Source organism: Prionailurus bengalensis, chromosome A2, assembly GCF_016509475.1.
Source record: "Prionailurus bengalensis isolate Pbe53 chromosome A2, Fcat_Pben_1.1_paternal_pri, whole genome shotgun sequence".
In the NCBI taxonomy this organism is placed as follows: Eukaryota; Metazoa; Chordata; class Mammalia; order Carnivora; family Felidae; genus Prionailurus; species Prionailurus bengalensis.
Window position 1 is genome coordinate 90,972,430 of NC_057348.1, and position 23,414 is coordinate 90,995,843.

Genomic DNA, 23,414 nt, shown 5'->3' on the forward strand with positions numbered 1-23,414 from the left:
GCCTCTTGTCTGCGCTTGGCTCCGGAGACTCCGTTCTGCTAATCCTCTGGCGGTTTTCTGGGTTATTTAGGCAGGTGTAGGTGGAATCTAAGTGATCATTAGGATGCGCGGTGAGCCCAGCGTCCTCCTATGCTGCCATCTTCCCAGCATCCCCTCTACTGTTTTAAAATGGCTTTTTCTTTAGTGTTTATTTTTGAGAGAAAAAGCACATGAGTAGGGGAGGGGCAGAAAGCAAGGAAGATAGAGAATCTGAAGCAGGCTCTGCACTGTCCACGCAAAACCCATAAACTGTGAGAACGTGACCTGAGCTGAAGTCGAATGCTCAACTGACTGAGCCATCCAGCCACCCCTATTCCCTCTAGTATATTTTTAATTTTAGTTTTTGAGTTCTTTGTCTCTGCTTGGTTCTTTTTTATATTTTCTGTGTCTTTGTTGAGAGTTTCACTGAGGTCTTCCCATATTTTCTCAAGCTCAGTGATTATGACCATTACTTTCTGTATCAGATATATTGCTTATCTCCATTTTGTTAACTCTTTTGTTGTGATTTTTGTCCCTTCTTTCATTTGGGACACAGTCCTTGGTCTCCTCATTTCTGTCTAACTTTCTGTGTCTTTTTTTATGTATTAGGAAAGTTAGCCATGTCTCTGGCTCTTGAAAGTAGTGGCCTTATGAAGAAAAGGTCCTATAGTGCCCTACAGAGCAATCTCCAATTTACCAGAACCTGGAGCTTCAGGGGCATCTCCTATGTGTGTTGAATACACCCTATTGCTGTGACTGAGCTGCATTTCTCTTCAGTCATATGCAATGACAGTTTTTGACTGTTTTGGGTAGGGTTTGGTTTCTGTGTTGCTAGTGGGCCAGTATCGGGCTGCCTTGGGCTTGAGTTGAGTCAGACCAGGAATTTGCCAAAGCTGTGGTCATGTTAAACTGCAGAGTGCTCTCCTTTGTTGTCCCCTGAGAAGCTTTCATTGGTGGGTGGGGACTGCAGTCAGACCAGGTGTCTATCCCCAGCCCACTTCTGGGGCTTCAATGGAGCTGGGTGTGTATGGGTATATTTCCCTCTCATCAGGGCAGCAGTTTTTTTGAAGTAGTCACTGTCAGGGCTGCTTGCACAGTGTTAGGCTTATAGTGCCTCTTTGGCTAGATTCCTCCCTAGGGCAGGTTGGATGGTGTGGGTCTGTAGAACATCATGGGGATGGGGCATGCAGTTAGCAAGGTTGGAGCAGAGGGCGCCTGGAGCCACTTTGGAGAGTTCAGAAGTACAAGTTAGAGGGAGTAGTCCACAGGAGAGCACAGGCTCGGAAGGCATGTTAACAAGCTACATGGAGAGTGTCTGTGCTGATTCTGCAGGTGTCTGCATATATAGGCTGGGGGACAGGGGAGGGAAAGGTGAATTCTTCAGTGTTCATGATCAATCCAGAGTTGTATTATGTTATATTGTATTATACTAAGAAAAATGAAGTGTTTTGGCAAATTATATACCTATATATAGTGCAAATTACATATTTAGAAAGTAAGGAATTTCCAGGCTTTAGCTAGATTCCAGAGAATAAATTGTATTCATCAAATAGTTCTGTCATGCCCATGGGGGCTTAATAATGAGCTGATTTCCTTTGAAAAATAGAACAACTCACTGAACTTTAACTGGAAGCTATCCTGTTTTGTTCCAAACTGTTTCTCAGGAGAGCTGGACTCCTGCTTCGTAGAGAGATTTTGTGTTTATAAATCCATGGTATTTTGATTTTATGTATATCCATAAGGATATGCTCAGGTTAGAGAGTTGAAGGAATATTCAGAGGGCTTATGAAATGGCCAGTTAATACTGACACATATTTCAACATAGTTATGCATAAAGAATCAAACTTCACATGATATTTTTTTACCAAAATGCCAAGTAAAATAACTTTACGTAAGCAAGACAAAGATCCTTTTCAAGGATCTGGAAGCATTTATTGGGAAAGGTAAAATATAATAATAGAATTTAAGTTGTACTTTCTGGACTTACCTTTTGAGAATGGTTATGAAAAAGATAGGATAATCAGAGGTACTTTTAGATGGTTGCTTCTTTACACATTTTAGTCATTTTTAAAAATATTTATTTATTTATTTATTTATTTATTTATTTATTTAAATGTTTTATTTATTTTTGAGAGAGAAAGAGACAGAATGGCAAGTGGAGGAGGGGCAGAGAAAGAGGGAGACACACAGTCCAAAGCAGGCTCCAGGCTCTGAGCTGTCAGCACAGAGCCCAACACGGGGCTCAAACTCACGGACCAAAAGATCATGACCTGAGCCGAAGTTGGACGCTTAACCGACTGAGCCACCCAGACGCCCCTGCTTCTTTACACATTTTAAGTGTATCTGCCATGGCCCACTCAATACATTTACTTGATATTAGTTGCAAATACGTTTTTTCAATTTTCATGAAAATGCTCTCTTTGAAATATTTTGTAGATTTAAGTTAAATATTTGGTTACAACTGAACTTGGGCATATGTACTTAAAGCACTTTCAAAGTGCTTTACATAGAGTGTTTTTTGTATACATTTGAAGTTAACATGATTTAAAATAGGAAGTTATAACTACATGAAAATTTATTCAAAACTCTAACCACAGAGAATAAACCTGTAGTACAAACACAGAAGATAGAATGGGGGCCCCTGGGTGGCTCAGTCAGTTAACCATCTAACTCTTTATTTCCCCTCAGGTCATGATCTTACGGTTTTTGAGATGGAGCCCCTTGTCAGAGCCCCTCATCAGGCTCTGCGCTGACGGTGCAAAGACTGGGATTCTCTTTCTCCCTCCCTCTCACTCTCCCCACCCTCACACTCACTCACATGTGTATGCTCTCTCTCTCAAAATAAATAAATAAACACTTTAAAAAATTATAAAAGAAAGAATGGCAACAAATCATTACAAAAAAAATCATCAGATAATAAAGGAAAACAAAAGTGGAAGAGAGACACAAAACTGCAAAACAAAATGGCAGTAATTAGGATTAAACTCATCAATCAAAAGGCATAGAGTGACTGAATGGATTAAAAGAGTAAGAGCCAGTGATATCCTGTCAACAAGAGACTCATTTCAGATTTAAAGACATACGTAGGCTGAAAGTGAAGGAATGGAAAAAGATATTTCATGCAAATGGTAAGCAAAAGAAAGCAGGGTGTCTGTACTCAAAATAGACTTTAAGTCTAAAACTGTGTCTAGAGGTGAAGAAGGTCATTATATAATGATAAAAGGTTCAGCTCAGCAGGAAGATGTGTGTGTGTATGTGTATGTACATACACATATGTGCATATACATATGTAAAGTCTCTGGATATTAAATATCTGGAAAGGAAATTTTTTTTAAATTTTTTTTTTTAACGTTTATTTATTTTTGAGACAGAGAGAGACAGGGCATGAACGGGGGAGGGTCAGAGAGAGGGAGACACAGAATCTGAAACAGGCTCCAGGCTCTGAGCTGTCAGCACAGAGCCCGACGCGGGGCTTGAACTCACGGACCGCGAGATCATGACCTGAGCTGAATTCGGCCGCTTAACCGACTGAGCCACCCAGGTGCCCCTGGAAAGGAAATTTAAAAACAATCCTATTCACAGTGGCAGCAAGAATACAATATTTAGGAATAAATTTATCCAAAGAGGTGAAAGATTGATACCCCGAAAATATTAAAACGTGGACAAAGGAAATTAAGATACTGGTAAATAAAAAAGATATCTTGTGTTCATGGATTGGAAGAATTAATATTATTAAAATGTACATAGTATCCAAAGTGATATGCAGATTCAGTGCAATCCCTATCAAAATCCCAATGTCATTTTTCACATAAATAGAAAAAGCAATCCTAACATTCATATTTTAGACCCTGAATAGCCAAATCAGTTTTCAGAAAGAAGAACAAAGCTAAAGACATCACATTTCTTGGTTTCAAAATATATTATAAATTATAGTAATCAAAAAAGTATGGTACTGACATTGAAACAGACATATAGGCCATTGGAACAGAATAGAGAGCCCCCAAATAAGTCCTTGAATCTACAAGTCAGCTGATCTTTGACAAGCTTACCAAGAACCCACAAAAGGAGTAGTGTTGGGAAAACTGAATATCCACATACAGAAGAATGAAATTGGATTCTTCTCTTACCATTTACAAAAATAAATTCAAAATAGATTAAAGATTTAAATCTAAGACCTGAAACTGTAAAAATACAAAAGAAAACAGGGAAATAACTTTTGACATTAGTCTCGGCAATCATATTTTTGCTTATTATACCAAAAGCACAGGCAATAAAAGCAAAAATAGAAAAATGGATTGTACGAAATTTAAAAAATTCTGCACAAAAAAACATTAGAGTAAAATGGCAACATACCAAATGGAAGAAAATATTTTCAGCATCTGTCTAATAAGGAGTTAATATTCAAAATCTATAAGGGACTCATAATAGCAAAAATCTAACTCAGCTTAAAAATGGGCAAAGGACTTGAATAGACATTTCTCCAGGGAAGACATGCAAATGACCAATAGGTATATGAAAAGATGCTTAACTTCACTAATCATCAGGGACATGCAAATCACAGTCACAATGAAATACCTTCTTACTTAGAATGTCTGTTACTAGATAGGTGTTAGAAAACAACTGTTGGTGAGGATATGGAAAAAGGGAGCCCTCATGCCCAGTTGGTAGTACTATAGATGGGTATGGTCACTTTGAAAAAGAGTAGGAGGTTCCTCAAAATATTAAAAATAGAACTATCTTATGTTTAAGCAATCCCACTTCTAGGTATTTATCCAAAGGAAATGGAGTTACAATCTCAAAAAGATATTTCCATTTAGGTGTTAATTTCAGCCTTATTTACAGTAGTCAAGAGGTGGAAACAACCTCAGTGTTCACTGATGGATGAATGGATAAAGAAAATGTGATATATGAAGATTCTGTGTCTATATACACACATAAACACAATGGAATATTATTCCACCTTTAAAAAAAGGAAGGAAATCCTGCCATTTGCAACAACATGGATAAACCTTGAAGGCATTATGCTAAGTGAACTAAATCAGATGTAGAAAAACAAATAGTGCATAATTTCATTTATATGTGGAATCCAAGATAGTCAAACTTACAGAAGCAGAGAGTAGAATGGTTATTACCAATTCTGGCCCAGATAGAGGGGGAAATGAGGGGATGTTGGTCTATAAGTACAAAGTTTCAGTTATGCAGGATGAATAAATCATGGAGATCTAATGTTAAGCAACATGACTGTACTTAACAATACTGTATTGTGTACTTGAAATGTTCTAAGAGGGTACATCTCAAGTGTTCTTATCACACACAAAAAAGAGGTAACTGTGAGGTGATGGATATGTTAATTATCTTGTGATTACTTCACATTGTATATGCATATCAAATCAAGTTGTATACTCTAGATGTATACAATTAAAAAAAAAATTTTTTAATGTTTATTTTTGAGAGAGGGAGAGAGAGAGCATAAGTAGGGGGGTACAGAGAGAGAGGGAGACACGGAATCTGAAGCAGGCTTCAGGCTCTGAGCTGTCAGCACAGAGCTGGATGCAGGGCTTCAACTCACGAACCACGAGATCATGATCTGAGCTGAAGTTGGATGCTTAACTGAGCCATCCAGGTGCCCCTAGATGTATGCAATTTTTAATTGCTGATTATACCTCAGTAAAGCTATGGGGCAAGATATTGAATTATATTTTTGGGGCAAACTTCTTGCATAATTTCTATTGAAAATCTGAAGAGAAATTAGCTATCTAGCAATTTAGGGGTAGATACCACAGGAAAGTTCTTAAAATTAGTGTGGTAAATATATTACGGATATGTTAATAAATTTCCTTTATTGTATTTTCCTGTAGAATTGTTACCTTAGAGAATATTCAGTTGTTAATGAGAGACTTAGAACATAGATATAAGTGACAAGTAGCATCTATCTCATATACAATAATTTAATTATTAAATTAGCTCATTAGTGTTAGCATTGGTTAGCGTTTTTATTAAAATTAAATGCTAACTTCATAAGATTTTGCCTTTAATTTTCACTGATTTGACCACAAGGTAATGACAGTAATTGTTGAGTGACTTAAGATGAACCTACTTTTAAGCTTGGCCAATGAGAAAAATACCCTCATTTTACTTCGCTTGTAAAAAAAAAAAGTCCAACCAACTCTTAAGCACAAATGGAATTTGTTAGATTGATATGAATGACTCAAGCAATGGATAGAAAGACTAGAAAAGTAGGCTTGGAGAGAAGTAGGTTGAGCTACTTCGGAGAGTTGGGAAGTAGAACTCCACGTATATCTCTTTGCTGGTGCATTTTGGTCAGGGCCCATTGCTAGAATGAATAAACTACTTTGTCTCTTTATTATCTAAGTAGACTGAGCCAAGATTCAGAATTCAAGGGTGGGTTTTCAAGGTGCCTTAATGGCCCCTAGTATACTGAAGTGGTGAAAGGGCCTTACACAAAGGTCCTTCAGGAACCTTTCCCTTTGTAGTATCAAGTTGAATGCCAGCATTGTGTGTTTCCCTCCATATTCCTCACAGAAGGTGGAAAACAGATGCAGCATGGATGAAGTTATGCCCATCCAGTACACTGAAATCTCTTATCTCCTGCTTCAAAGGACCAGGCAGTTCCCTTAGAAAACAATGTCGTTAGGATTTCTAAACACAAAAGTCTAAAGACAATACAATAATTTGTCATTAGACTAAAATTTTCCATGGACTAATGTGTAAAAACTTGTGTAAAACTTAGTTCTTTTTTTTTTCATTCTATGCAGTGTAAAACTTTGCTTTTCCAGAAATAATATATTCTAAGTTGGAAGTTGTTCAGTTACTTGTCATTAACTGAATTTTTCCAATGTCATTTCCTCACAGATGCCCATTTGCCTTCCTTGCATTCTGCTGTAAATACTTCCTGTAAACCAATTATGACATTGAAGTTGTTTTCCAGTGACAGTCAGTAGAGACCCTAGAGAGTGAATATGTGAAGGAGAAAAATCTAATAAGCGAAGCCTAGGGGCACCTGGGTGGCTCATTCGGTTAGGTGTCCAACTCTTGATTTCTGTTCAGGTGATGATTTCATGGTTTGTGAGTCTGAGCCCTGTGTCAGGCTCCGCACTGACCGCACATGGAGCCTGCTTGGGATTTTCTCTCTGTCCCTTCTCTGCTTGCACGGGTACTTGCTCACACCCTCTCTTTCTCAAAATAAATAAACTTTAAAAAAAAGCCAAAATAATGGTACTTTATTGTAATAAATTCTCTGGCCAGTAATCCCCTTTTTGGCGTCACAGGATTTTTTTCTATCAGTCTTGTAATTTTTCTGAACTCCTTACTGTTTTCATAAAAACCTAGGTTAAGGTTTTTAAATTTTTCATTCTTCTTAAATTTTTCATTCTTTTCCGGTGAAATTGTTGAAAGTAGTCAAAACGAGTATCTTCTTGTGATACATTCTCACGGACTTCTGCCTGTTTTACTTTTTTAGTATTCAATTCTGAGAATCTAGTATTTACATCAAATACTATTTCTTTGTGGATATAGTGGAGCAAATATTTTTAAATGTACACAGATATCCTGTAAAATCAGAAATATTCATAGTTAGACTGTTAGAGACATATACATGGGGTTGTTCCATTTGAATCATTTCCAGCTAGAGGTTTTGTGCAGGCTAATTTTCTTTAGTGAAGGGTTGTCTTGCCAGCACACTGTTGACTCTGCCATCCACAATAAGACAGTTGTTCCTACTTCCCTGCTTCTGAGCTGATGGCTCAAGACTTTGGTACACTCAAGTCATGGACTCCTGTTGGAGAATGTGGCTTGCCTAGGTTATATTTTGAAGCCTTAGTTAGAAGTAGAATACAGCCTTTGCAAACAGAATTACACTTTTTTTTTTAATAGTTTTTATTTTTAAGTACGTCTACACCCAACGTGGGGCTTGAACTTAAAACCCCTGGATCAAGAGTCGCATGCTCCACCTGAGCCAGCCAGCCCCCCCCCCCCCCCCCCCGAATTATGCTTTTAAACTTAAAAAAAATTTTTTTAATGGTTTTATTTTATTTTTGAAAGAGAGAGAGAGAGAGAGAGAGAGAGAGAGGCTGAGAGAGAGAGAGACTATGAGTTGGGGAGGGGCAGAGAGAGTGAGGGAGACCCAAAATCTGAAACAGGCTCCAGGCTCTGAGCTGTCAGCCCAGAGCCCCACCCAGGGCTCAAACTCAGCAATGGTAAGATCATGACCTGAGCTGAAGTCAGAAGTTGAAGCCACCCAGGTGCCCCTAGAATTATGCTTTTAAATTATCTTTAACTACCAACTCAAATGTTGAATTAGTCTTGTGACAGTGATTTGTGAGGTTTAAATTTTGGCAAAAATTAACTTCTTTTGAAAATTGTTATTAACGGTTCTACAAAAATGAGAATAAACCATGTATTATAATGGCCTCATTCTGTAAATGAAAATATTTCCAGTGGGTTGTATTGTTCAATGTAGTTATCATTGATTTAATTATTTTCTTTTTTTAAAATGTTTGTTTATTTTGAGGAAGAGCGAGAGCATGCGTGAGCAGGGGAGGGGCAGAGAGAGAGAGAGAGAGAGAGGAGGAGAGAGAATCCCATATGGGGCTCAAACTCATAAACCATGGGATCATGACTTGAGCTGAAATCAAGAGTGGGACGCTCACCCAACTAAGCCACCCACGTGCCCTGATGGAATTATTATTATAAAGATTTATTGGTGGTCACTTTTATAAAAAAAAATTGCAGAAACCTTATGGATTTTTAATTTTATGTTTTTCTGATGTGGTTTTATTTTTTATTCATTTTTAAAAAATTTTTTTTTCAATGTTTATTTATTTTTGGGACAGAGAGAGACAGAGCATGAACGGGGGAGGGGCAGAGAGAGAGGGAGACACAGAATCGGAAACAGGCTCCAGGCTCTGAGCCATCAGCCCAGAGCCTGACGCGGGGCTCGAACTCAGGGACTGCGAGATCGTGACCTGGCTGAAGTCGGACGCTCAACCGACTGCGGCACCCAGGCGCCCCTATTTTTTATTCATTTTAATTGTTTTTTGTTTACTGAGTTAAATGACTTTAATAGATTGTGAATTTTGAAGCTAAAAAATCATACACATGCAATCTTTTCTTATTTTAACTGGCATCTGATAATCTATAACTTTAAGATATCACCCTAGTTTTTTAGGTAAGATGTTAAATTCAGCTTTAGTCCTTTAGTAACATCTCTGTAAAAGATTGAAAGTCTGCATTTCACACGTTAGTGATTTGTTACAGCCTTTGGAGAAAAAGTGAAAAACACATATTGTAGGAGATAGTCATAACCCCAACTAGTCTTCCTGTAGTTCTGTTGACAATCTGTTAACGTACCATTTTAAAAGATGAATTTTGGGGGCCAGGTTGATACCATTAGGTTCCTCTGCCATTGCAGAGCAGTGAAGACAAAAGCACTCACCATCTTAATATTCACAGGACTGTGCTAAAGAATAATGATTTAAGATCAAGACAAGAGTTAACTGCCCACCTCACCAACCAGTGGCCTTCCCCAGGAGCTCTGGATGTCAATGCTGTTGCCTTGGATACGTTGCTTTACCGAAAACACAATAAACAGTGGTATGAGTAAGTGTAATACTTTTTTTTCCAACTAATTACAAATTTAGTTCTACCAAAACATTTGGTTATCCACTTTGGTTTCTCACGTATTCGTCTTTCTGAATTCATTATTACTTTAGGGCAAAAGTAGAATTTAAGACTACTTTGGCTTGATAAAGTCAGATTAAGGCAAGTAAATATGTTAGTATTTTGAAGCCAAGGCACCCTGGGGAAGTAAAGTATCTAAGAAATTCTTAAGCAGTATTGTACCGTCTACCTGCTTCTCCTTTAGTCTTCAGCCAGTCCTTCAGTTAAGTCTATGAGCTCATATTTAATGAGCCACCTATTTTTGAATTTTAGTTTTGGTATTTGTATTTGCCTTAGGAATAATTGTCCTGCCAGTGAGAAAAAATTCCATCTCATGAAAGAATGGAAAGATACTTACCTGTTCTTGGTGGGTCTGAAAGAGTTTTGCTTATTTTCAATAAATCTAATTTTTGGAGGCTATAGAAGATATAATCACCCCACCTGTTGGCCACAAGATCCTTTACCTATTTTTTATCCCTTTGCAGGACTATTTCATTAAGTCAGAGTGTTGCAATGTTGAGAAATCTGCCAAATCTTAGGCTGCATTCCTTTATGGTATCTTCGTTTTGAACTTAAATTTTGTATGACCTTCTTTTGGCTTTTAGACATTTTGTCCATCTTGATAACTTTTTGGTTATCTTTATTTTCCTATCTTCAGCTAATTTTCTAATTATTTCCCCGTTGTCCCTCCATCCCCTTCTGTTCTCTCCCTTTCCTCCTCCCCCCCACTTTCTTCTCTTTCCTTTCTTCTCCCCTCCCTGCCTGCCTCCCTCTTTTTTTGTTTGTTTCTTTGTTTCTCTACTCTTCTTTTAGAGTTCTTGTATTTACACTTCACTGGTAGAGTTACCCACTTCCATTTGTGCTTCTTAGGGTGCTTTTCACTAGGTAGTTAGTAGCTAGGCATTTCTACAGGGATTGTTTCAGCATAGACTTAATTTCCGCCTGTTTACTATGTGATTTTTTTCATTTATCAGAGGGAATACTCAAAATAAATTTGAGCTTCTGTTGCCTTTTTTGCTTGTTGGTTTCACTGATTGCTAGAGATAAGGAAGAGTGAGCAGATTATTTACAGAATAAATCATTAGAACTGTTTTCATTATCTACTAACCCATGATTCAAGGTATTGACTGAAGCTTTCATGGATTGGGATCTAGTTCCCTTATATACCCCTATGAAAAATTTGAATAACTACAGTATATCTTCTTATACTGGTATATAATTTTATTTTTCTATAATGTATGTAAGTAATAAAAATATTAGTTTATTCATATTTCTGATATATGATAAAAAAACTGAATCTATTTTAATACTTGGTTCTTATTTCTATATAACATACAAGATACTCTTGCTTTTATAACTATAAAAATATTGAAAGATTAACTCCTGACAAGTTAAAAGACTAGTAATACGCTTTTTTACTACAATATCCACATTGTTACTTTAGGTAGTACAAGGTAAAATATTTTAGCCAAAAAGATGTGTTTGTAGCCCTGGCTTCCTGTAGAGCTACCTATTGAGGAACCAGTGAGTCTAAATGGAAGAGTTACTTCAAGTTTACCTTTGTATGTGGTAATAATGACTAGCTTTTACAAAGTATTATAGCAGCAGCAAAAGTAATTGGAGTATCATAAAAGAAAGTAGTGAAACTGTTTGACGTGGATCCCGATTTTATACTCCTTGACTCAGCTACTTACTCATTAGCTCTTTCTCAGCATCATCCTTTAATCTGGCCTTACTGTAGATGTTGTTATTGCCTTTAGATGGCCCTATTCCTGAACAAAATGTTTGCAGCTAGTATGCAAAATGTTTGCGGGTGTAGTATGGAGATCACTGGACCTAGAGTGTAAGGTCAGGATTTAAAAGTAATCCCTGCTACCCTACTTGATGTGTAACAACACTAAGCAATACCTCCTCTTACCTTCTGCACATGTAATACTGGGGCTAATTCCTGTTCAAATGAGTAATAAGTTGCTTGGCATCTAATACTTCTCACGAAATCTTTTATACTCTGTATAGTCTTTTTTTTATGTTCTCAGATAACCTTGTGTCTTCCATGTTTGGAGAATATACACCCACCCACTGTCCCAAGCTCTCCTTTCTTAGAGAGTTTGTAAAACCTATGTAAAATTAAAATGACCAGCAAATCCCCAGATATTCTGAACAAATAATCTTTTTAATGCAACTTTTTAATGTAAAAATGGAGACTTTGGATTTTCAGATTAGAGTGGTGCTGTATAAATCATGTTTGAAACATCATAGCTTTTCTCAGGATTAGTTTTTGCTGTTCTCAAATTTGTAATATAAGCTAAAGTTCTTGAACTAACCTCATCATTAATTCCTCTTAATTTGACCAATATCTTCAGTAGTTTAACAAACATTTTTGAGAACCTACAAATTATTATCAAAGTGGCCAGAATCTCTTAATAAGGAACATTAGTGCTCTTGATAATTCGGAGAAAGAAATTGACCATATAAGTAGTCATTGTATGTATTATAATTATAATTTCCTGCTAAGAAAATATGATAACTGTATTTCTCTAGGAGATTTGCTGAATTAGCTTTGAAAAGACTGAGAAGGTGCTATTTGACTTGATCAATTTCTTGGTCTTGCAGACATTTCTTAAAATGAGTGATTGGGTAACTTAGCTATGTTGTCATCTACTCATGGAAGAAATCCTTTGCATAGTAGAAGATTTTACATTTATTTTCATTTATTGTACTGTTAATAAAGCTTTAGAAGTATCATTTCCATTGTTTTCTTGATTACTTAGACCTGGTAATATTAATTATGTTAGATTTTCTATCTTTTCCTTTATTTCAAACATTAGAGATATCTTGTTAAAAATGTTTCAAGCATTATAGGCTGATTGTAAAAACTCAACAATAAATATGTAAGCACATTCCCTTAACACACACCTGGAGAGCATTTGATTACTTTTTTATTTCCAATTTGTTCCTATTTTAATGTTTATTTATATTTATATGTTAAGTCTAGGTCACATGAGCTTATTAGATACAGGTTATATAATTTTATTATATTATATAATCTTGTTAGATTATTGCCTAACCCACCCATTTCCATCCCTAAAGATCAGATTCATTATCATCATCTTTTTATTTTCTACTTAGGCTTTTTTGTCTTGTAAATTTATCATTTTCATTTGGGCTGTCATTCACAAAATTATTAAGAATTATGAGCTTTTATATGCCCTTCATGATCTACTCTTTAGGCTAACATTTTTGAATGACTGCTGATAAGTAGGTATAATTACTTCAAATGTCTTATAGGGTCTTCTTATGTGAATCTTTCCAGTATTTTTGGAGTAGGACTCCCCAAAGCATTGAGACTGCAAAAATCTTTTACAGCTTATAAATTTTGCATTGACCTGACTCGCATACAGCCTTCCCTTTCAGGCTCCCTTGCATCCTTCCATTAATTTTAGTAGTTTAAAAGTATTTCAGTATTCTACTATAGGAAATGTTTGTTTTGTTTTTTAAACACATTTCTATGAAAATCAAACCAAGAATAAAAAGAACAGCCTATCTCTGGCTCCATGCACACACGTATGTGCCTCTGTGTATATAGTGTATGTATCTTTGTTTTGTTATTTTCTACGTGTGGAAAGTGTCTCCTCCTGAGCCTAATACTCTCTTGCCCAATGACTATGAGATAATGTAAGTTATTACTGACTTCTGTATATCTCTTGGGCAAATAGGTGATACAGATTATCGATATCATTACTTCTGATCATTGATATGAAGTCTAAGACTGTAGAAAATTTATTCATAAGTGAATTCAGGCCTACTCAGTTTCCTTTTAATTTGCCTTTATTTCGTGTTCAAATTCTTTGTATACAAGTTGGGATTTGAGTGATTTAAAATTTTAAGTAATTAGATATTGAATGCAATGTTCTGTTTTTTGGTTTTTGGTTTTTGGTTTTCTTTATATCCCAGATGCTTATGACATAACTCCTGTCTTACTATCTGGGGTTCTTATTTTGAATAAGTAAGCTATTTCTACTTGAAAAATTCACTTCTGGAAAGTAGACTTAGACTGTTGATGGGCTTGATGTGTTTGGTGGGTTACATTTCAATTTTACAGTATGATGTTAATGAGTCTAGAATTCTAAAATAGGACTTAGTGGTGACCTTTTAAAGACAGAACTCCCATAGACAGTTTACTCCATGGCAACATGTTTGTCAGGTGGAGCGCCAGTTGCATTGGAACTCAGGTAAGAATGTGGAAAACCTTTCTTGGTCATTACTACAAACAGCTAAACCAGATTTCTCCCAGCTGGTAGATCTGTAATCATTTTCATGCAAGGAAGATATTACATGGTACTGTTCTTAATATCTTTTGATTCAGGTGCCTAATTTTGCCTAGGCATTTTTATACTGCTTCAGAAGTCATTGTCTACCAAATTCTATTTCTATGTTCATTGACAATTGGTTAAGTGAAGCCTGTAAACTGAAAGATTGTTTACTAAGTGTAACAAATTAGAGGTTAGAAAGTGTCCATAATCACTTTGGATTTGGAAATATGATATCTAAAAGGAACTTAAATAGTTCACGCAGAAAGCTCATTTTGTTTTGCTTTTACCAGAGATTGCTTTTATAGACTTTTGCAGGCTTTCCTCCCCTCAAGTAGTGACAGTACTTGATTTCTATAAATGTGTGCTGTCAAGCTCTCAGTCCTTATAATTTTCTAATTAATTTGATGTTTGTTTTGCTACTAGGTACTTTGTTGTTTGTAAATATTTTTATAATTTTTTAAATTTAATAATAGTAACTTTTTATCAAGTTTCTAATGATGAAAGACCAGTGTCAGAAACTCCCTTAAAGCCATTTAAAGACAGGCCTTCTACCTATTAGGCACAGAAAAATAATTTGGAAAAGAAACTTACTTATAACTTCCTTTATTGAATTCCTGTGTTCCCTGCTTTCTTGTATAGCTAAAGAAATACAGTTTTAATGAAAGTCAAGTGAAATTTTCAGTGATACGATTACATACAGTGTAGTTGACGTGGTCAATCTCTGCAAGCAAACTGTTTGAAACCTAGGAAGGGTTTCTAATAAAACAGAAAACGTTTTTTTTCTCTCTCTGTAGTAGGAAAGGAGATAGCATAGAGGTTAATGAGACAGAATTAGAGCCAGGCTATGAGGTTCAAATCTAGTCTCTTTGTGCCCTGGTTAACTCTGCTATAAGTTGGGAACAGTATAATTCCAACCTCTTAGAGTATTTGTGAGGAGTAAATATATTAATCTATATAAACATGTAGGGACAGTACCTATATAGTGGGAAGCATTATATAAATATTGGCTATCCTTCTTTATTACATGTTGTATAGCTCATAATATATTTTATGTATTACAGTTATCAGAAGTTTCCTACAATAGATTCTCCTTTAAATAAATTTGTAAGTTTACTCTTCTGTGTCTGAATAGAGAATAGCTCTGGAATAGATCATTTAAATTACATATACTCTCCTGTAATGTTATCATAGAATATATGACATTTCTAGGAAATTAGTTAGGGTTTGGCTACCTTGGGTAATAGATATTAAACCTGAAAAACATACTATTTTTCCTGGATCAGATATATTTGGAAATAATATTGAATTCCATTCTCTTGTCAATGTGTCAATAACACCAAAACTGCCTAAGTCTTTTGAGTTGTTTTTATCTTGACAAAAGAAATATGAGGAAAGTTTAATAATAAACCTTATTAAGTTTCCATATATAATGGAATTTTTCCTCTGTTACAATTCATTTCTCTTAATTTGTTTAATGAAAATCGAAATCACAGTAGGAAATACATGAGGGAAGAAAATTAGTTATCTTCATAGTATATTAACATAAACACCCATTTTATAATCCAAGATTTTTAAACTTCTAAATTAGAGGAATTTGTAATGGTAATTTGTAATTACTCTTATGTAAAAGCATCCATAAGAATATCAAGACATTGGTGAATTTTGAAGTGCCTGAGAGATAATACATCATTATTAAGTTATATCATTTTGGTTTCTACATTAAGAGTAATCTGTAGATTTTCCACTCCTTTGAACATTGACAATAACCAGGGGTGTTTGGATGGCTTAGTGGTTAAGTATCTGACCCTTGATCTCAGCTCAGGTCTTGATCTCAGAGTTGTGAGTTCAAGACCCACACTGGGCTCCAGCCTGGGTGTGAAGCCTACTAAAAAAGAAAAGAAAATTGATAATAACCAGAAAGTCTCCATTTTCTAAGCAGCTAAATAATCAAAAATTTGTGTAAGGGTTTAAATTAGTCTGACAAACTGTTTTTCTTTTTTAGTTGATCAATCCCAGAGACCTCCAAAGAGGGTAGAGAGAAAAGTATAATGGAGATCATATTGCAGCCACAATAGAGACAGAGTTGAGGGGGGAAAATTGTGGAGAAATAAACCAAAACTCAGTAAATTGAAGAAAAACATTGAAGAATATCTCTAGAAATTATTTTTTTGTGAGAAGAAATCCAAGTAGTATTTCACTCTTGTTTTACAGAAAAAGTTATCAAAGTCTTGACCAGTTATCAGCTGAAGTTAGCCTTTCTCAGACTTCGCTGGATCCAAGTCATTCACAAGAAGGAGATGGAAAACAAGACACATTAAATTTAATCACTGAAGGTAAGAAAAGAAAAATTTAGTTGGAAATTAGTTTTTCCTGCACTATGTATGCTTTGGTTGCAGAATGTTGAACAGTAGTGGCATTTCTGTGAAGGATGCTAGGAACGAAAGTGCCATTATGATTTTAAAAGGTCTGGTATTGTTTTTTGGTTTTTTGTTTTTTTCTCATGTGTTTGTGGCTCATGTTCTCAGAAGATTGTAATTTTTCCTTTTATTTCCCTCGCTTCCTGTCCTGTTGTGTTTTTGTTTGTTTGTTTGTTTTAACCCATGCTGATTCGGCTTTTGTGTCTCTACAGCTTACTAAAATGACTTATCAAGGTGGTCAGCCCCTGCCATATTGCAATTCGAAAGTCACTTCTCTGTCTTCATCGTTTTAAACTTTACAGCAGCTTTGATACAACTGACCACTTCCTCGTTCTCAAGTCACTTTTGGTTCCTCATTTATTAAGTATTCTGAAAACCTTGGGGAATAGATGTAAGAGTTTTATTTTTTCCTGTTACTGCTTTCAGCTGTGCTCTGTCAACCCCTCTTTCCCTTGTATTGCATCTTCCTGGACCACATCTTGGTTCAATTCCAAAACTTTTCAGGTCATTTTCGTTACCACATTTCTTTTCTAAGACTCAGCCTATGTATTTTTAAGCTTCAGTAGCTTAGTTGATTGCAAGTTATTTTCTTTCCTATCCCTAGCGTATGCTAGGGCTGTGACTCTAGAACTTTGGGTTGGACAAGTGGTGCTGGTGTGATATGGTGCTCACATCTTTTATCTCTGTGACCCAGTTCTCCTTCTGCCAGTGTGTGTGAGTGAGGTGAGGGCTAGGGAAAGAGTTCCTTACTGCAGGGGAACCTGCACTCCTCTGTGTCTCCAGTTTCTTCCCTGTCTTCTGCATTGCAGTAAATGGCGCTACCATATGTCTTACTAGATTCTACTACCCTTTACAACTCCAAGTCAGTTCATCAGCAAGTCTTGTCTGCTCCCCATACAACACATGCTGTCTACATTGACTCATCTTCTTCACTATTATAACCCTAGTCTAAGTCACATGGAGCAAGCCTCTTGGATGGACTGCTGCCACAGCTTTTTCTTTGGTCTTTCCTCTCTCATTCTTGTCTCCTCGCAGTCCATTCTCCATATAGTAGTCAGGGTTCTTAGAAAATGTAAGTCAGAAAATATTATACCCAAACTTAAAGTTCTCCAGTGGTCTCGATGACAATCACATTAAAATCTATACTGCTTATCATGGCCTCCCATATGATCATGTCTTTGCCAACTTCTGCCTTACCTCATACCATTCTTTTGCTTGCTCCCTGCACCCCAGCAAACTGACTTCCTAGCTGTTCCTTCAGTCTGGTTCCTGCCTCCACTCTTTGCAATTGCTTTTCCCACTGCCCTAGATCTTCTTTCTTAAAGTCTTTGAATGGTAACCTCCTTATCAGATCTCTGTTGAAATATCTCTTTAAAGAAGTTTTCCTTGACTACCATGCTTTAAATAACCATCCCCATTTCCATATCCACCCACTCCAGACACTCTATCACATTGCCCTGTGTTATGTTATGATTCTTGTCTCTAACTCGCCACTAAAATGTAAGCTTCATGAGGGTAGGGAAACTTACCCATATTTTTCACCAGTGTGTTACTAGAGCCTGTCACATAATAGACAATTATTAAATGTTTTTTGATAGAATAAGTATATAATGAATGAATGTCTTAGAATGTGAGGTACAAGGTGTGGATAGTATAAAGTAAAAATTCAGGTAACAAGAAGGCTCAGGCAATGGGAAATTTTGTTAAGCTGAATGTTCTGCTTCTTTTAAGAGTTGTTGAAATGTTCTCAGAGGGCCTTAAGTCTGTATTGATAGTTTTGTAAATACTGTGTACTGACTACATATGAATCTTTTTTTGATGATGTGGATAATAAAGATAGCATAATAGAGTATCCTAATGGCACTTAATGTAAATGGAAGAGAGTAAACTGAGTTCACTGTCACAATTTAGAATATGTATATTTTAAAAATTAATCCAGTAGTGGATTTACTTGTGATGACTCTCAATGTAAAAGACACATTTATTTAGTATTTTAATCAATTTATAATTATAGTCATTTTAACAGCAATAGGTCATGATTAATAATGGGTAATTTTTATACTATAAAAATAAACATATAGAAGAGTGATGACTGGGTGAATCATAGAGAATTTTTAGGGCAGTGAAACTACTCTGTATGATAGTAAAATGGTGGATGCATGTCCTTATAAATTGGTCCAACCCATAGAATGTGCAGCACCAAAAGTGAACCCTAATGTAACCTGTGAACCCTGCTTGATAATGATATGTTTGTGTAGGGTTTATCGTTTGTAACAAATGTACCACTCTGGTGGGGGATGTTCATAATGGGAGAGGCTTTGTATAGAGATACGGAAAGTCTCTGTACATTCTGCTTATTACTTTTGCTATGAACCTAAAACTACTCTAAAAAATAAAATGTGTAAACACACATACACACACAGACAAGTTTTGGCTTTAAGAATTCAAGGTTAAATAACAGATGAAATATTATTTATAGACTTTCCATACCCAAATATCTAATAGAATGATAAAAAAAAAAAAGAATAAATTCACCAACTGAAACCCAACAACAAAAAGGACTTCATTTAGGATTGTGTAAAACTAAAGAAAAAATTGTAAAACTTGAAGGACACACATCCTTTCCACTCATAGCATCCTTCCCCTCTCCACCTCCATAAAAGCCATACAATTAGGAAACTGCTTTGATACACTGACACAGGAGGCTGCTCTTGAATGAAAAGTTTAACCAACCAATCAAATCAGCTAGACTTCCTATGTGTACAAAATTACTGTTTTTTTTAAATGTCTAAATTGCGGAAAACAATTCTGATAAAACCCTCTGCTAGAAAAACAATAGTGAAGGAGGAAAAAAAAAATCCTGTAATACAACCATACGATTTTATTCAGTATCTTCAAACAAGCATTTAAAGATAGGATAAAGTCGGGGGTTTTGCAAGATGGCAGCTTAGGAGGACTCTGGGCTCACCGCACGTCCTGCTGATCACTTAGATTCCTTCTACACCTGCCTAAATAACCCAGAAAACCGCCAGAGGATTAGCAGAACGGAGTCGCCGGTGCCAAACGCAGACGAGAGGCCCACGGAAGAGGGTAGGAAGGGCGGCAGGCGGTGCCCGCTCCACGGACTGGTGGGAGGGAGCCAGGGCGGAGGGGCGGCTCGCTCGCCAAGCAGAGCCCCCGAGTCTGGCTTGCAAAAGCGGAGGGGCCGGGCGGACTGTGTTCCCACAACAAGCGCGACTTAGCGTCTGGGAGGTCATAAGTTAACAGCTCTGCTCCGAAAGCGGGAAGGCTGGAGGACAAAGGGAGGGAGAGCTGCTGAGCCCCCTGACAACAGAGCTCAGTTTGGTGGGGAACAAAGGCGCTCGCCAGTGCCATCTCCCCCGCCCATCCCCCAGCAAAAATCCCAAAGAGAACCAGTTCCCGCCAGGGAACTTGCTCGCTCTGCGCAAACACTCAACTCTGCGCAAACACCCAACTCTGCGCTTCTGCGGAGCCAAACCTCCGGCAGCGGATCTGACTCCCTCCCGCTGCCACAGGGCCCCTCCTGAAGTGGAACACCTAAGGAGAAGCGATCTAAGCCTGCCCCTCCTGCCCCCGTGCACCTTGCCTACCCACCCCAGCTAATACGCCAGATCCCCAGCATCACAAGCCTGGCAGGGTGCAAGTAGCCCAGATGAGCCACACCACCCCACAGTGAATCCCGCCCCTAGGAGAAGGGAAGAGAAGGCACACACCAGTCTGACTGGCCCCAGCTGTGGGCTGGGGGCAGACATCAGGTCTGACTGCGGCCCCGCACACCAATGCCAGTTATACACCACAGCACAGGGGAAGTGCCCTGCAGGTCCTCACCACGCCAGGGACTATCCAAAATGACCAAGCGGAAGAATTTCCCTCAGAAGAATCTCCAGGAAATAACAACAGCTAATGAGCTGATCAAAAAGGATTTAGGGGCGCCTGGGTGGCGCAGTCGGTTAAGCGTCCGGCTTCAGCCAGGTCACAATCTCGCGGTCCGTGAGTTCGAGCCCCGCGTCAGGCTCTGGGCTGATGGCTCAGAGCCTGGAGCCTGTTTCCAATTCTGTGTCTCCCTCTCTCTCTGCCCCTCCCCCGTTCATGCTCTGTCTCTCTCTGTCCCAAAAATAAATAAACGTTGAAAAAAAAAATTAAAAAAAAAAAAAAGGATTTAAATAATATAACAGAAAGTGAATTTAGAATAATAGTCATAAAATTAATCGCTGGGCTTGAAAACAGTATACAGGACAGCAGAGAATCTCTTGCTACAGAGATCAAGGGACTAAGGAACAGTCACGAGGAGCTGAAAAACGCTTTAAACGAAATGCATAACAAAATGGAAACCACCACAGCTCGGCTTGAAGAGGCAGAGGAGAGAATAGGTGAACTAGAAGATAAAGTTATGGAAAAAGAGGAAGCTGAGAAAAAGAGAGATAAAAAAATCCAGGAGTATGAGGGGAAAATTAGAGAACTAAGTGATACACTAAAAAGAAATAATATATGCATAATTGGTATCCCAGAGGAGGAAGAGAGAGGGAAAGGTGCTGAAGGGGTACTTGAAGAAATCATAGCTGAGAACTTCCCTGAACTGGGGAAGGAAAAAGGCATTGAAATCCAAGAGGCACAGAGAACTCCCTTCAGACGTAACTTGAATCGATCTTCTGCACGACATATCATAGTGAAACTGGCAAAATACAAGGATAAAGAGAAAATTCTGAAAGCAGCAAGGGGTAAACGTGCCCTCACATATAAAGGGAGACCTATAAGACTCGTGACTGATCTCTCTTTTGAAACTTGGCAGGCCATGGGGCGCCTGGGTGGTGCAGTCGGTTAAGCGTCCGACTTCAGCCAGGTCACGATCTCGCGGTCTGGGAGTTCGAGCCCCGCATCGGGCTCTGGGCTGATGGCTCAGAGCCTGGAGCCTGTTTCCGATTCTGTGTCTCCCTCTCTCTCTGCCCCTCCCCCGTTCATGCTCTGTCTCTCTCTGTCCCAAAAATAAATAAACGTTGAAAAAAAAAATTTTTTTTTAAAAAAAAGAAACTTGGCAGGCCAGAAAGAATTGGCACGAGATTTTCAGGGTGCTAGACAGAAAAAATATGCAGCCAAGAATCCTTTATCCAGCAAGTCTGTCATTTAGAATAGAAGGAGAGATTAAGGTCTTCCCAAACAAACAAAAACTGAAGGAATTTGTCACCACTAAACCAGCCCTACAAGAGATCCTAAAGGGGACCCTGTGAGACACAGTCCCAGAGACATCACTACAAGCATAAAACATACAGACATCACAATGACTCTAAACCCGTATCTTTCTATAATAACACTGAATGTAAATGGATTAAATGCGCCAACCAAAAGACATAGGGTATCCGAATGGATAAAAAAACAAGACCCATCTATTTGCTGTCTACAAGAGACTCATTTTAGACCTGAGGACACCTTTAGATTGAGAGTGAGGGGATGGAGAACTATTTATCATGCGACTGGAAGCCAAAAGAAAGCTGGAGTAGCCATACTTATATCAGACAAACTAGACTTTAAATTAAAGGCTGTAACAAGAGATGAAGAAGGACATTATATAATAGTTACAGGGTCTATCCATCAGGAAGAGCTAACAATTATAAATGTCTATGCGCCGAATACCGGAGCCCCCAAATATATAAAACAATTACTCATAAACATAAGCAACCTTATTGATAAGAATGTGGTAATTGCAGGGGACTTTAACACCCCACTTACAGAAATGGATAGATCATCTAGACACACGGTCAATAAAGAAACAAGGGCCCTGAATGAGACATTGGATCAGATGGACTTGACAGATATATTTAGAACTCTGCATCCCAAAGCAACAGAATATACTTTCTTCTCGAGTGCACATGGAACATTCTCCAAGATAGATCATATACTGGGTCACAAAACAGCCCTTCATAAGTATACAAGAATTGAAATTGTACCATGCTTACTTTCAGACCACAATACTATAAAGCTTGAAATCAACCACAGAAAAAAGTCTGGAAAACCTCCAAAAGCATGGAGGTTAAAGAATACCCTACTAACGAATGAGTGGGTCAACCAGGCAATTAGAGAAGAAATTAAAAAATATATGGAAACAAACGAAAATGAAAATACAACAATCCAAACGCTTTGGGACGCAGCAAAGGCAGTCCTGAGAGGAAAATACATTGCCATCCAGGCCTATCTCAAGAAACAAGAAAAATCCCAAATCCAAAGTCTAACAGCACACCTAAAGGAACTAGAAGCAGAACAGCAAAGACAGCCTAAACCCAGCAGAAGAAGAGAAATAATAAAGATCAGAGCAGAAATAAACAATACAGAATCTAAAAAAACTGTAGAGCAGATCAACGAAACCAAGAGTTGGTTTTTTGAAAAAATAAAATTGACAAACCTCTAGCCAGGCTTCTCAAAAAGAAAAAGGAGATGACCCAAATAGATACAATCATGAATGAAAATGGAATTATTACAACCAATCCCTCAGAGATACAAACAATTATCAGGGAATACTATGAAAAATTATATGCCAACAAATTGGACAACCTGGAAGAAATGGACAAATTCCTGAACACCCACACTCTTCCAAAACTCAATCAGGAGGAAATAGAAAGCTTGAACAGACCCATAATCAGCGAAGAAATTGAATCGGTTATCAAAAATCTCCCAACAAATAAGAGTCCAGGACCAGATGGCTTCCCAGGGGAGTTCTACCAGACGTTTAAAGCAGAGATAATACCTATCCTTCTCAAGCTATTCCAAGAAATAGAAAGGGAAGGAAAACTCCCAGACACATTCTATGAAGCCAGTATTACTTTGATTCCTAAACCAGACAGAGACCCAGTAAAAAAAGAGAACTACAGGCCAATATCCCTGATGAATATGGATGCAAAAATTCTCAATAAGATACTAGCAAATCGAATTCAATGGCATATAAAAAGAATTATCCACCATGATCAAGTGGGATTCA

At 37.5% G+C, this 23,414-nt stretch overlaps 1 protein-coding gene across 4 annotated transcripts in view; it reads left to right on the forward strand.

Annotated features, from left to right (window-relative positions):
- Window positions 1–23,414, forward strand: part of RUNDC3B (RUN domain containing 3B) — a 154,959-nt gene that overhangs the window by 114,259 nt on the left and 17,286 nt on the right. For 2 of the 4 annotated variants that reach the window (XM_043588759.1, XM_043588760.1), the window contains 2 exons: window positions 9,490–9,636; window positions 16,221–16,342. In XM_043588759.1, the coding sequence (XP_043444694.1) occupies window positions 9,490–9,636; window positions 16,221–16,342 (269 nt within the window). The remainder of the gene's footprint in view (window positions 1–9,489; window positions 9,637–16,220; window positions 16,343–23,414) is intronic. The other 2 variants (XM_043588761.1, XM_043588762.1) reach the window with 1 other exon arrangement.